The sequence below is a fragment of the Jaculus jaculus genome, chromosome X (genome assembly GCF_020740685.1).
Source record: "Jaculus jaculus isolate mJacJac1 chromosome X, mJacJac1.mat.Y.cur, whole genome shotgun sequence".
Taxonomy (NCBI): domain Eukaryota; kingdom Metazoa; phylum Chordata; class Mammalia; order Rodentia; family Dipodidae; genus Jaculus; species Jaculus jaculus.
The window spans coordinates 42213136-42228636 of record NC_059125.1 but is presented as its reverse complement, the minus strand read 5'-3'; the positions used below and the strand labels follow the sequence as shown (position 1 = coordinate 42228636).

The following is a 15501-nucleotide window of genomic DNA, read 5'->3' as shown; positions in this document are numbered from 1 at the left end:
CACGCCCGCGCGGAGGGCAGGGAGAGAGCCAAGGCCCGCCGTCACCCCGCCTTCCGGCGGCGCGGGCCGCCCCCCTTTTCCGCTTTCCCGCCCATGCGCCGGCCCCACCTCACTCCCACGTCCTACCCCCCACGTTTCCGCACTGTAAGGTGGCGAGCCGTGCCCGGCTGCCAGCGCAAAGGGCTTCCCGCCGGGTCTCCTTCCGTCCCTCCCGCACACTTCCGTTCCGGGTCTCCAACATGGACGCCGCGGCCGCCTGCTGCGGTGGCTCCTGAGCGGCGGCCCAGACTCGGCCTCCCCGCAGCGCCCGTCCTCCCTGCCCCGCCCTCCCGCCTCCCCCGCCCCGCGCCTGCCTCCTAAGGGGCCGGCGCGCTCCATGCTCCATGGGGGCGGGCCTCTGCAGACCGGGCTGGGCTTCCTGTTCAGAGGCGGCCTGGCGCTAGGCGGCGGCCACTCTGCCCGCGCCCGCTGAGGCGCGGTGACCGAGCCCCCGGGGAGGCGCCAGGAGCGCATCTCCGTCCGTCGCGCCCGGCCCGGTGCCGCGCCGCCATGGCCCCGGTGCAGCTGGAGAACCACCAGCTGATCCCACCCGGAGGCGGCGGCGGGGGCCCCGCGTCTGCCCCGGCGCCCCCGCCGCCGGGAGCTGCCGTGGCGGCGGCAGCTGCGGCTGCAGCCAGCCCTGGCTACCGACTGAGCACGCTCATCGAATTTCTGCTGCACCGGGCCTACTCGGAGCTTATGGTATTGACGGACTTGTAAGTGCCGCGCACCCATGTCTGTTCCCCAGCTCCCTGCTCCCCCTTCCCGCCCTATCGGTCGACACTGGGTTGCGCTGCCATTGCCTCGAGATGGCAGACTGACTGGTCGGTGGTTTCGAAACTCACAGGATTGGGGGACAGTGAGGGTTGTATATTGATTGGGGATCGTTTTGGCGATGAAGCCAGAGACTTGCTGATGTTGCGTGCTGTTGTTACACTTGCACTGAAAATTGTCTTTGGGATTTTTGTCGGTGATCCCAGCAGCACTGTGAAACCTTTTTAGCCCGGAGCCTACGAGTACAGTTTAGAGTTTAAGACATACGTAATACCGAACTGGAAAGAAAAATGTCAAAGACGGGAAATGTTTTACATCATTTTGACAATGTACTTTAAATATAGGGTGTAATTGTTTCTTTTACAACGCAGGACATAGATTGTATTTAAAATATTACAGCATTTTAAGTGCCAGTTATTTTCCCCTGAAACGTTTGAAAATATTCGAAATCTTTACGAATTTAGTGAAAGTAAAATGCTTTTACTATTCAGTCACCTGGTTACCTATGAAATGCCCTGGGGTGTGATTAGGGTGATAATCCCTTCAGAATAGGATCAGACTGCACTAATGATTCAGTGTGCAAAGAAAAGGCACTAAAAATTTAAAACACTGTTTTACATCATATAACCTAGGTTCAGAAAACATAAGATTAGTTTTTATCTTATCTATTGTAAAACTTCTGGTCAGGGTTTTCAGTGGAGATTAGTATATAGATGTTAGGCATATAACTTTGTTAGTAGAGACTTAAAATGTTTGTTTGCACATGTCTAAAAGAATTAAAAAAAAAAAAACCAAAAACGTTTTCCTTACTCCTGTAAAGCATCATTTTCTTATAATTCTGATGTACAATACTTTAGTGAATGAGACCAAAAAGGTACTTACAGAAGCCTACCTCTGTTGAAAAAGAGATTTTTATTTTTGAGACAGGGTCTTCCAATGTAATAGCTCATGCTGACCTCTAACCTTCCGTAGCCTTTGGAGTGCTGGGATTACAGGTGTGCACTGCCACACCTGACTGGGAGGTTTCTTTCTCACTTTCTCTTTCTCCCCCTTTCTCCTCTCTTTTTCTCAAGACAGGTAGCTTTGTACTCAATGATCCTTCTGCCTCCACCTCCCAAAGGTGGAGATCGCAGGTGTGCCCCACCACACCCAGTTACTGTAGTTGTCATAATTAGGAATTTTGGTAGTAATATACTTTGTGTTGTTAAATTTCAAAAAGAAAAATCCAAGAGTATCCATTAGAAAGCTTTCTGTACATAAAGATCACCTGTCTTACACATAGGTGTGGGGGGAAGGAGAACTTTTGTAAAAGTGACAGGATTTTTTTTTTCTTTTTTTTTTTCTTTTTTGGTTTTCAAGGTACGGTCTCACTCTAGCTCAGGCTGACCTGGAATGCACTATGTAGTCTCAGGGTGGCCTCGAACTCCCAGCGATCCTCCTACCTCTGCCTCCCAAGTGCTGGGTTTAAAGGTGTGTGCCACCATGCCCAGCTTTTATTTTTTTCCTTTTCATTTTTTTTAAATCACTTTTTTTTTTTTTTTTTTTTTTGAGGAAGGCTGATCTGGAACTCAGTCTAGTTCCAGACTGGCCTCGAATTTACAGTGATCTCCTACCTGTGCCGCTCACGTGTTAGGGTTAAAGGCATGTGCCACCGCACCTGGCTAAATCATTTTTTTTTTTTACTGGGAATTTTAATCCTGTAATTTGATCATAATCCCCCTTCCATCACCCTCTTTTGCACCCCTTCCATACCTCCTTTCTACTGAATGCCCTGCTCTTTCCAAGTAGTCACTCTTCCTTGATGTCTCACTCCTCCATCATGAAGGAGCTAGTGACATCAAATGTAAGGTCATGAATGCATCAGTGCATGTCTAGAGGATGTCTATCTCAGAGTACTCTTCCTCACCCTCTGGCTCTTGTATTCCTTTTGCCCTCTCTTCCATGATGTTCTGAGCCTTGTGGAGGCATGATAGAGATGTCTCATGTAGTGCTGAGCTCTCAAGAGACTCTTGTTTGAAGCACTTTGATGAGTTTGAGTCTCCCCAGTTTCCACAGCCATCTCCAAACTGGAGCTTCTCTAGTGAGTGGTTTCAACAGCACTAGCCTTTTTTTTTTTTTTGAGGCGGGGGGCGGTTGAGGCAAGTTCTCACTTAACCCAGGCTGACCTAGAACTTACTCTGTATCCATGGCTGGCCTCAAGCTCATGAAGATCCTCCTACCTCCACCTCCCAATTGTTGGGAATACAGGTGTGCATCACCACACCCAACTAGCACTAACATTCTTTTTTTTTTTTTTTTTTTGGTTTTTTGAGGTAGGGTCTCACTCTAGCCCAGGCTGACCTGGAATTCACTATGGTGTCTCAGGGTGGCCTCGAACTCACGGCAATCCTCCTACCTTTGCCTCCCAAGTGCTTGGATTAAAGGCGTGCGCCACCACGCCCGGCTTTTTAACTTTTTTTTTTTTTTTTTTTGGTTTTTTGAGGTAGGGTCTCACTCTAGCCCAAGCACTAACATTCTTTATGTCACCTTTGCAGTGTTCGCTGAGTCCTGGCAGTTTGATAGAGATGTCTCATTCAGTGCTGAGCACTGAAGTGTCATTTCTCATCACCTTGATGAGTCTTGGGCCTCCCCAATTGTCCCTGCCATCCCTGGTGTGGCTGGGCCAGGGATCTGGAGAGGCATGTGACCTCTTTTTTTTTTTTGTTTGTTTTTAATTAAGGACTTCGTTTAAGAAATGAGAAGCATCTGTTTTATTATTATAGAGTAAGTATATAGTTATAGTTCCTCTATTTACATCTCTATATCTGTCATCTTTCTGCTGAACTGAACTTTAGTTTTTTTGTTTTGTTTTTGTTTTTGCTTTAGTTTTTTGAGGTAGGGTCTCACTCTAGCCCAGGCTGACCTGGAATTCACTATGTAGTCTCAGGGTGGTCTCGAAATCACAGGATCCTCCTACTTCAGTCTCCCAAGTGCTGAATTAAAGGCATGCTGAACATTAGATTCTATGTTGAGATGCATTCATTCAGTGTCAAATGGGAGCTCAGCACTTAGGACACTTAAGCAGGAAAATAATAAATTTGAGTACTGCTTGGGCCACATAAGTGAGACTGTCTCAGAAAGTCCCCCCAAAAAATCCAGAAAAAAAAAGGTTTTATAATCACCTTTATATTGAGTAGCCATAAAAATTTGATCCAAACCAGGACTTTTTTTGTTTGTTTTTTGTTTTTCTGAGGTATGGTCTCATTCTAGCCCAGGCTGACCTGGAATTAACTTTGCAGTCTCAGAGTGGCCTCGAACTCATGGCTGTCCTCCTACCTCTGCCTCCCGAGTGCTGGGATTAAAGGTGTGTGCCATCACGCCTGACCAAATCAGGACATTAAAAAATATTTTTATTTATTTATTTGAGAAAGAGAGAGAGAGAGAAAGAGGCAGATTAAGAAAGAGAATGGGCACACCAGGGCCTCCAGCCACTGGAAACAAACTTCATTTGCATGCGCCACCATGTGCATCTGCTTTTGTGGGTCCTGGAGAATCAAACCTGGGTCTTTTGGCTTTGTAGACAAATGCTTTAATCGTTAAGCTATCTCTCCGGCCTCAAACCAGAACACTTCTGGAAAAAAAAAATTGATATATCTTCATCCATTCAGCCACTGGTATGATAGTGAATACTTGTAACCCTAGCACTTAGGAAGTGTAGGCAGGTGTGTCCGTTTGAAGGCAGCTTGGGCTAAATGACACCCACTGGGCTGGGAACATAGCCAAGTGGTACAGCATTTGCTTAGCATATCCTAGGTACTGGATTCTGATCTCTAGCACCACACATTAAAAAAGAATCAGGGAGCTGGGCGTGTGGTGCACGCCTTTAATCCCAGCACTTGGGAGGAAGAGGTAGGAGGACAGCCATGAGTTTGAGGCCACCCTGAGACTCCATAGTGAATTTTAGGTCAGCCCTGGGCTAGAATGAGACCTTACCTCCCTCGCAAAACCAAAAAAAAAAAAAAAAAAAAAAAAAGGGGCTAGAGATCTGCCTAAGGCTCTTGCCAGCAAAGCCAAAGGACCTAGGTTTGATTCCCCAGAACCCATGTAAGCCAGGATGCACAAGGTGGCCCATATGTCTGGAGTTCATATGCAGTGGCTGGATGCCCTGATGTGCCCATTCTCTCCCCTTCTCAAGTATATAAATAAAAATAGAGCCAGGACATGTGTTGGCGAGATGGCTTAGTGGTTAAGACACTTGCCTGTGAGGCCTAAGGACCCAGGTTCGATTCCCCAGTACCCATGAAAGCCAGATGCACAAGGTGGTGCATGCTCCTGAAATTTTCTTACAGTGTCTGGAGGCCCTGGCAGGCTCATTCTCTCTTTCTACCTGCCTCTTTCTTTCTGTAGCTCTCAAATAAATTAACAAAAATAAATAAAATTATTAAAAAAAAGAATTGGGACAATAAGCATACTGCAACTATCTTGTACAAATTAGGACATAGTTATGTAATTTTTACTTTTAAGGCCTTGCATTGTCTGTGCTTTCACTACCTTACCTTTATAAGTCATGTGTTGATGCTCTCTTGCAGCTTATTCTGTTCCAACACCCTAAGTCTTCTTAGTCTTCAGAATCCACTTGGGGCCCTTACTGTCTCCCCAGAAAGATGTATGATTTTTTTTTTTCTTCTCATTTCCTTTAGGTCTTAGTTCCCATATAACTTAAAAAGACTTTTTCCAACCACCCATATAATAGAACTTTATACCTTTTATGCTGTCCTTTTTGATGGTTTACTTTTCTCTATAGTACTTATTGCTCCCTGTTATCATTCATGTTCTTTCCCCCCCCCATATACTGTGGGAGGACAGGGAATTTGATCTGTTTGCTGATTTCCTAAGGGCTGGAACAGTGCTTGACACATACTAGGGGCTTACCTATGTGTGTTAATTTAGTACATGAACGAGTCACCTTTCAGAATTGTCATATATGACTTGATGGGAAAAGCTACTATTACTCTTGATACGTAGGTGTACACATTGTGATATATGAAAACTAAATTAGCCTTTTTTTGGCTACTTTTTAGCCTAAGCTGGCATGGAACTCTACATCTACCTGCTTCTCGCTTGCTGGGATGACAGTTGTAGATGCTGGCAATATTTTTTTCCTTGTTACAGGTGGAAACAGTCAAGATTAATTCATTAATATACAGCCAGTGTTTTAAGTATGTTTTATAAGTATTTAAGGGACAGAGTACTTATTTATTTCTTCAAAACTTGATTCTGTCTCTGAACTACTGAGGTAAAAGAAGACAGCTTTTGTAGTTTTTCTTAGAGTTTATTCTCTGCTTTGATTTTAGGGATGTATTTTCTACTCTTTTAGTCTCTGAGTTAAAATGAGTGAATGAAGCCAGGCGTGGTGGCGCACACCTTTAATCCCAGCACTTGGGAGGCAGAGGTAGGAGGATCACCACGAGTTCCAGGCCACCCTGAGACTCCGTAGTGAATTCCAGGTCAGCTGGAGCTAGAGCAAAACCCTATCTTGAGAAGCCAAAAAAAAAAAAAAACGTGAGAGAGAATGCTAGGGACTGGGACTCAGCCACATAAACTAATTGAGTTGTGCCATAAATATATTTCTATGCCTTATTTGTACCAAAATTTGCATTTTTCGGCTTTTATATGGTAGATTTCTTTCCATAAAGAAACTTAAAATAGATATGGAAGCTTTGTGAGGAAAGGGAGACTGGCAGCAAAGCTTGTCCTTTGTCCCAGAAATGACTGCATCCATGATGTAAGGTGATCTTTTTAGGGTCTCTGAGGCAGGTACTAGCTGGAACTATGGTTCCTGTTTTCTTTTACCCCAAAGGATCTACTGAACCATTCTACACACACACACACACACACACACACACACACACACACACACACTGGGGGGGGGGAGATTTTATCTCTCTCTTGAGAACAAGGCTGTGGATTCTTAGGGGGAAAGTACTCCCAGGAGCTTTTGCATGTATAGGAACTTACCAGTGGTGGTTTTATTTTCAATTATTTTTCAGAATATCTTTCTATAGCTTAGGCTAGCCTAGAACTCACTATGTAGCTCAGCCTGGCCTCACAGCAGTCAGCCTTAGCTTTCCGAGTGCTGGATTTACTGGTATGAGCCCCCACACCCAACACTTGTTTGAAATCTAGTAGGGCCTCAATTTCTGCTTTGTCCGTCTGGTCTGTTTGCCCTTCTAGACCTCCTACCTAGTTCTTATTCTATTTATTTTATGTTATTTTTTAAGATACTTATTTTGGATTCTTTATTTCAAGGTAGGGTCTCACTCTAGCCCAGGCCAACCTGAAATTCACTACGTGGTATCAGGCTGGTCTTGAACTCACAGTGATCCTCCTACTTCAGCCTCCTCTGCTGGGATTAAAGGCATGTGCCACCAGGCCCAGCTAATATTTATTTTTCTGGGAACAGAGGGAGAGTGTGGGGCACACTAAGGCCTCTAGTCACTGCAAGTGAACCTGAACTCCAGCTCATGTATCCATGTAAAGTCTGTCAGGCTTTACATGGGTACTGGTGAATCAAATCCAGGCCTTCAGGCTTGCCAACAAAGTACCTTTAACAGCTGAGCCATCTCCCCAGGCCTTTTTTTTTTTTTTTTTTTGAGTCCGAGTCTCATTCTGACCTGGAACTCACTATAATCCCTGGCTGGCCTCAAACTCACAGTGATCCTCTGACCTCCGTGCCCCCCCCACCCAGTGCTGGGATTAAAGACATATGCCCCCACATCCTGTTAGTTCTTTGTTTTTCTTCTTTTGGTTTGCTGTATATGTCTGTTTTCCCCCGCCCCACAGTACAAGGAATTGAACCTAAGGCCTGGCACATGCCAGCACCCTACCCCTGAGCTCTTCATCCCCCTTAACTTCATTGTCTTTATTATTCTGTTCATATCTGTAGCTTCCTTCCCAGTATCTTCCCTATGAATAAGATAGAGCTTATTTTAATAGTTTCTTCTTATACTACCTTTTTACCCTTTGAAACAGTTTATTTAAAAAATATTTTTATTTTATTTATTTGCAAGCAGAGAGAGGGAGGGAAGGAGGAAGAGAAAGAAAGAGAGAGGGAGAGAATGAGAAAATGGGTACTCCAGGGCCTCTTCCCACTGTACACAAACTCCAGATGTGTGCCCCACTTTGTTCATCTGGCTTTTTGTGGGTATTTGGAAATCAAAATTGGTCAGGCAGACTTTACAAGCAAGTACCTTTAACCACTGGACAATCCCTAACCTTGGAAGAGGTTTTTGTCTGTCTGTTCTTGTGGCACATGGGTAGGGCAGGTGCACCAAGCAGCTGAGTGTGTGTTCTTCAGGATTTGGTAGATGGCAGGTGTAACATTGATTCAAGTCTTGCATAATGGATTATTGGTTAATGGAACGTGTCAGTTCAGGAGGCAGATTAAGAACTTTCTATCAGTAGCTATGAGAGTATTAGCATAATTTATCAAATATAATTTATTAAGGAGAAAGTTGTTGTTGGTAGCTGCTTATCATTCTTGGAGAACTAGCAAAAAGAAATCAATCCCACGGGAGCTATTTTAAAATAATATAAGCGAGCCATGTGGCACCCTTTAATCCCTTCACTTTGGGGGCTGAGGGAAGAGGATCACAGTGAGTTTCTGATTAGCCTGGGCTAGAGTGAGACCCTACCTTAAACCACGCCCCTCCCCCAAATTAATACAACTCTTTCATCTAACCACTATGCAATGTCATAATTACTCCAAACCCCTTAATGATGCACTTAGCTTGTAGTTTCACCTACAATAACAAAACATGGGATTATTGCTAAGAACCAAAGTACCAACTGAGTACAGGAAGGCTGGAAACCCAGTACTGTTCCTACATCTGTGACTATTTTGTCTTACAAATATTTTTCTTTGACTCTGGTACTGTGTGCTGATGTAAGACTTGAACTTTTGAAGTGTTGGAGGTTCATGCAGTACTTTTTGAAGCCTTGTGAATAGAGAGAAATGTTACTTTGGTTTTACTTTGTAACCATATTATTGATGCTTTTTTAGGACAAAGAGTTGGTAACTTCTTGACCCTATAGTAACTGTCTCCCAGGTGTTCTATAGAGTATCACATTTTGATGAAGACATATATGCATTTAATCCGTTGTTTTTTTTCTTCTTAGGCTGCCAAGGAAATCTGATGTGGAAAGGTGAGTATTAAAATTTTATTTTTCCTTGTTCATTTCTCAGTGAGTGTGGGCATGGGGATACTGCTGGTGCAGAGTTATGAGTTAGATTAGGACCATGTAGTTACAGAATACAGGAAATGCAATTCTTCTCATTCTTGATACTTGTGTGTGAGATCAGACCTAGACCCTCTTCTGTTCTATGGACCTTTATTGAGTGTCTGAATAGGTCAAGTTCCTGAGGGGGAATAGGAAGATGTGGAGGTATAGTCTATAATGGGAGAAGCTGTGGAGCAGACAGGCTTTTTAGAAAGTTGGACACTAATTTACCAGTTGTTATAATGATGCTATTATCATTGGAGAATTGACATTAACCTCCTGCTCCTACTATTTTGAGAAAATTTTGGTCCAGTTGGGGATTGGGGCTTAAGGCATAAACTAAATTCATGTTTAATGAAATCGTGTGATGGGGATTTAAATTGTAACTACAGTATTGTCTACTTGAATTTATGTTGATACTACTCATGCTTCCCTTTTTGCTTCTTTTTAATTTTAATACCAAGTCACTAAGGAGGCTTACAGTACTCATTAACTGTTACCACTGTATTAATAACTGCAAGTGCCCTTTTTGATAGACTTAAACACAAATCATAAAGAGGTCAAAGAAACAATTGAAACTTAACCTGTGTTATGGTTTTGCTGGTCAGGATTTTTGTTTTCAAGGTAGGGTTTCACTCTAGCCCAGGCTGACCTAGAAGTCACTCTGTAGCTCCAGGCTGGCCTTAAACTCACAGTGAGTCTCCTGCCTCAGTTCCTGGAGTGCTGCGATCAAAAGGCATGCTTCACCCTGCCTGGTTTGGCTGATGAGTTTGAAAGGAAGGAAACCCAAATCAAGGGTGTTGTGCTCAGTCTGGGTAGAAGGGAACTCTGAGCTTCATGTCTCCTTTCACTGAGACTGGGGGGTCTGAAAACTGCATTACAATAGCTTGCATTACAATATAGGAGTGTTTTTAGGAAAACAATACGATATAAATGTATTTGCTCTGGGAGAGGAACCAAGACCAGGCATCCTCTGTAATCCCTTCTTCAGTTAGTGTGATTGTACTGAGGTTGCTAGCCTTTAGGTAGCTGTCAGAGCTTGTTACTTTTTTATCCCCCTGTGGTGTTGGGGGATGAACTAGTATGCTTGAGTGCATACTAGGCAAGTGCTCTGTTACTGAGCCCTCCCTGATCTTAACGCACACTTAACATTTCTGTGTCTCAGTCTGGTAAAACATCATAACTTTGCCCTTGATTTTTCTCTTTATAGTACCAGTAATCATAGAAACTGTTCTTAAGGAAGGCTTTCTAGTTGTTGATGGGCTTCATCTGCTCTAAGTAGCAGCTCTTGTAGCTTTCAGTCAGTATTGCACTAAATAAAAATCTTATCTCAGTGTATTGCATCATGGTGATGTTATTGGCAAGATGGAGAGACATTGGGAAGTCATATTAAAATTAATGGATTCAATTCAGTCTGATTTTTTTTTTAAGCTCAGATGAAACAAATTGTGGAATATTCTAATATGTTGGTTCACTGAGAATATTTTATTTTATAGGAAAATAGAAATTGTACAATTTGCTAGCCGGACACGCCAACTCTTCGTTCGATTATTAGCTTTAGTAAAATGGGCCAATGATGCTGGCAAAGTAGAAAAATGTGCGGTGAGTTGTTTTGATCTTACTTTGTATAAAATAACTTTGAGAGCTGGGAGTGGTGGCACACACCTTTAATTCTAGCATTCAGGAGGCTGAGGTAGGAGGAACTTGAGTTTGAGGCCATTTGGGACTACATAGCAAGACCCTGTCTCAAAATAGAGAAAAAACAGATGAAATGTAACCTGGAATGTTACAATATACAGTTTTTAATATTAGCTTTAATATTTATCTGTTGATTTTAATCACATTTATGTGAGTAGTCATATTTTCATAGTAATATAAATGTACTTCTGTGGGAATTCTTAGCATTTGTTTTTGGACACTTGATCAGAAAGATGCATAGAAGACTAGAGACATCATTATATGAAGCGATTATAAGACTGAAACTAAAATGGAAAAATGGTTAGCTTAAAAGTTGCATGATTCTCTAGAATTTATAAGGTTTTTCCTTACATTTGCTTATTGATTGTATTTATTTATTTGCAAGCAGAAAGAAAGACATGGGGTGTTGAGAGAAAGAATATGAGAATGGATGTGCCAGTACCTCTAGCTACTGCAAACAAATTCCAGATGCATGCACCACTTTGAGCATCTGGCTTACATGGGTACTGGGAAATCAAACCTGTGTTGTTAGGCTTTGCAAGCAAGTGCCTCAACTGCTTAGACATCTCTTCAGCCCTGCTTATTGATTTTATTTAGTTATTTATTAGAGACAAAGAGAGAGGGAAGCAGGGAGAGAGAATGGGCACGCCAGGGACTCTAGCCACTGCAAACGAACTCCAGATGCATGCGCCACCATGTGCATCTGGTTTACGTGGGATCTGGAGAATCAAACCAGGGTCCTTAGGCTTTGCAGGCATGTGCCTTAACCGCTAAGCCATCTCTCCAGCCCGTGCTTATTGATTTTTGATATTCTTGTGATACCAGTAGAGTTTTTATTTTCCATTTTCCAGATGAAGAAAAGATTCCTAGAAAATAAATGGTTTCTTCAGGGTCATAGAGCTGAACACAATATTTATCAGTTCATTTTTTATTCATCTATTAATTTACCAAACTCTGTTGAGAATGAGACAGAGACTTGTATAAGGCACAGTTCCTATCTTCAGGAATCTCATAATTTCTCTCTCTTTAAAGCATTTATTTGCTGGTGTGTGTATGTATGTATGAGCATGCCAGGGCTTCTTACTGTTGCAACTGAATGCCAGACACTTGGAGCCAATTTTTATACCAGTCTTAAATGGGCTGCTTAGGAATTGAACCTGGGCTATTAGGCTTTGCAAGCAAGTTCCTTTATTGCTGAGTCATCTTCCGAGCCCCATAGTCAGTCTCTTTCTCATCACTTCTTTTTTTTTTTTTTTTTTCCAGGTAGGTTCTCACTCTGGTCCAGGCTGACCTGGAATTCACTCTTGTCATCTCAGGGTGGCCTTGAACTCATGGCAATCCTCCTACCTCTGCCTCCCGAGTGCTGGGATTAAAGGCGTGCACCACCACGCCCGGCTCTTTCTCATCACTTTTTAAAAAATATTTTATTTTTGTTTTGTTTTTTAGAGGTGGGGACTCACTCTAGCCCAGGCTGACCTGAAATTCACTATGTAGTATCAGATTAGCCTCAAACTCACAGCAATCCTCCTACCTTGGCCTTCCAAGTGGTAGATTAAAGTCATGCACCACCATACCTGGCTGTTTTAACTTTTAAAACATATTTATTTGAGAGAGAGAATGGGTGTGCCCAGGCTTCTAGCTATTGCATATGAACTACAGATACATGTGCTACCTTGTGCATCTGGTTTACATGGGTACTAAGAATTGAACCTGGGTCCTTAGGCTTCATAGTCAAGTGCCTTAACCACTGAGCAATCACTCCAGCCCACTTTAAACTTTTTTTTTTTGATTTTTGAGGTAGGGTCTTTCTCTAGCCCAAGCTGACCTGGAATTCACTCTGTATTCTCAGGGTGGCCACAAACGGCAAACCTCCTGTGTTTGGCTCCCAAGGGCTGAGATTAAAGGCATGTGCCACCATGCCTGGCAGCTCTTTTAACTTTTTTTAAAAATATATTTTATTTATTTGATACAGAGAAAGAGGAAGAGAGGGAGAAAGAGAAAGGGAGAGAATGGGCACACCAGGGCCTTCAGCCATTGTAAACAAACTCTAGATGCATGTACCCCCTTGAGCATCTGGCTTACATGGGTCCTGGAGAATCGAACCAGGATCTTTTGGCTTTGCAGGCAAATGCCTTAACTGCTAAGCCATTTCTCCAGCCCTCTTTTAACTTTTTATTTTTTATTTTTTTTTATAATCTTTTAACTTTTTTTTTCTTTTTTTGGTTTTTCAAGGTAAGGTCTCACTCTAGCCCAGGCTGACCTGGAATTCACTATGTAGTCTCAGGGTGGCCTCGAACTCACAGCGATCCTCCTACCTCTGCCTCCCGAGTGCTGGGATTAAAGGCGTGTGCCACCACGCCCGGCTATCTTTTAACTTTTTATTGACAATCTCTATACATAGTCAATATATCATGATCATTATCCCCACCCACCACCCTCCATTTTCCTCTTCCCCTACCCCTCCTACAGTGAATATTTTTTTCCAAATAGTCTCCCTTCTACTTTAATGCCATCATTTTTTTTTTTGCTCCCCTCATATTATGCAAGTTGTGTGTTGGTTGTTTCAGCTACTGTGAGGTCATGAATACCATGGCCACTCTGGTCCCTGAGCCTAGGAGGGTGTGGTGGAGATGTCTTATTTAGTGCTGAATGCCCCAGTGTGACTTGTTCTCAGCACTTTGATGAGTTTTGAATCTCCCAAGTGGTTAGCCCCATCTGAACAGAGAAGTGTCAGGCTAGAGAATGGCTCAGTGTTAAAGGTACTTGCTTGAAAAGCCTACTAGCCTGGGCTCAGTTCCCCAGTACCCACGTAAGGCCAAATGCATGAAGTGATGCATGCATCTAGAGTTCATTTGCAGTGGCAAGAGGCCCTGGTATGCCCATATCTCTGTATTTCTCTCACTTTGCTCATAAACAAAAAATATTTTGAAAAGGAAAGCTTCTCAAACCAAAAATGAGAGTAGCATTAATATATGGGCATAAGCTGGGTGTGGTTGCACATGTCTTTAATCCCAGCACTTGGGAGTCAGAGGTAGAAGGATTCCCACGAGTTTAGTGACACCCTGAGACCAAAGAATAAATTCCAGGTCAGCCTAGGCTAGAGCAAGACCCTACCTCAAAAAACAAAACAAAAAAATTATAAAGGCATAGACATAAGTATTTAGAAGGCAGTTTGGTGGGCATGATACACACATTTGGCCATGCAATAGTCATAGTTTATCTCCTAGGGCTTTTGACCTCCCCAGCCATAGGCTTTTGATTAAGTTTTCAGTACCAAGCAGGGATTTCCTCCCATGGAGCCAGCCTAGCAGTTGATTTCCCCTGTAACAGATGTGTCACTATTGCACCGGTTGGTACATTTGGCCTGGCTGGCCAGCTGTAAAGCTTGTAGGGTCCATTGCTGGTTAAGACTGTTGATGACTTTTCTCCCCCAACAGGCTGTATAGCTCTTTTCAGTATCCTCACAGTCAACAGGGAGGAGGCTTGAGAGATGTGATAGAGATGTCTCAGCCTGATTTCTCAGAGACCTACAGCCCAAGTGCATGGTGTCTTCAGCAATATGGCCTCACTATCTAGTTCTAATGGACAACCAAGAGCCTTGGAAATAGCCTGTAATGTATGGTGGGGGGATCAGAGTTGTCCCTGACCAAGAATATGCTAAGAAGTATCCCATCCTTGGCCCTGAAATTTTCTTGTAGCAATCCATAGCTTCTAAGCATAGCATTATCTACCCCCACAGGATATTTCTGACCAAACTTTCTTGTTTAACATATCTTATTTAGCCAGCAAAGAAGTAGGTTTCCATATGGCTTATTCATCTTTAATTTTGATTACTCCTGCTGTTACTGTCTCCTTTCCTTTCTCCTCTTGGATCCCACTTAGACCATTCCGCACAGCCCTCCCCTGCCCCCCCTTCTTCTGCCCCTCTACTTACATATCTACTGTGCTCTTCCTTTAAACCCTCCCCTCTCCTCCCTCCCTCCCTCATAGTGCCTTTCTAGCTTGTTGGTCTTTGCTACTGACCTTTATTCCAACTCATACACAAATTTAGGGTTCATGTATGAGACAGAACATGTGGCATTTGACTTTCTGAACCTGGATTACCTCACTTAGGGTAATGTTTCCCAGATCCATCCATTTCTCTGCAAATTTCATTTTGTTGGGTCAGCAAGCAGTTCACTTTACTGCTGAGCCATCTTCGCAGCCCCATAATCTCTTGACTATTGAATTGCTCTTGGATTCAAAGAAGTAACTCCATGCAGCAAAGAATACTAAAGATGCCGGGCATGGTGGCGCATGCTTTTAATCCCAGCACTCAGGAAGCAGAGGTAGGAGGATCACCATGAGTTTGAGGCCACCCTAAGACTACATAGTGAATTCCAGGTCAGCCTGAGCAAGAGTGAGACCCTACCTTGAAAAATCAAAAAAAAAAAAAAAAATTAGAAATGCTAAATCTATTGAGCTAAGTTCAAGAAATGTAAGGAAAACCATAGCAGGGACCTTTGAGTGAGCTTTGACCATGTGCCTTGGAGAGCACAGTATAGTGTTAGCAGTTGAAGCACACTGTTGCTCTTGTTTTACTTCAGTCACCTCTAGTGAGACTGAGAATTGCTGTTAGAAAGAGCAGTTATCTTTTTCTTTTTATTTTATTTTATTTATTTTTTTTAATCGTTTATTTATTTGAGAGCGACAGACACAGAAAGACAGATAGAGGGAGAGAGAGAGAGAATG

General features: G+C 43.0%; 1 protein-coding gene across 1 annotated transcript in view; it reads left to right on the top strand.

Annotated features, from left to right (window-relative positions):
• Positions 1 to 549: 549 nt before the first annotated feature.
• Positions 550 to 15501, top strand: part of Med14 (mediator complex subunit 14) — a 107511-nt gene continuing 92559 nt past the window's right edge. The window contains exons 1-3 of the mRNA XM_012950445.2: positions 550 to 755; positions 8971 to 8997; positions 10569 to 10674. Coding sequence (XP_012805899.2) covers positions 550 to 755; positions 8971 to 8997; positions 10569 to 10674 — 339 coding nt within the window. The remainder of the gene's footprint in view (positions 756 to 8970; positions 8998 to 10568; positions 10675 to 15501) is intronic.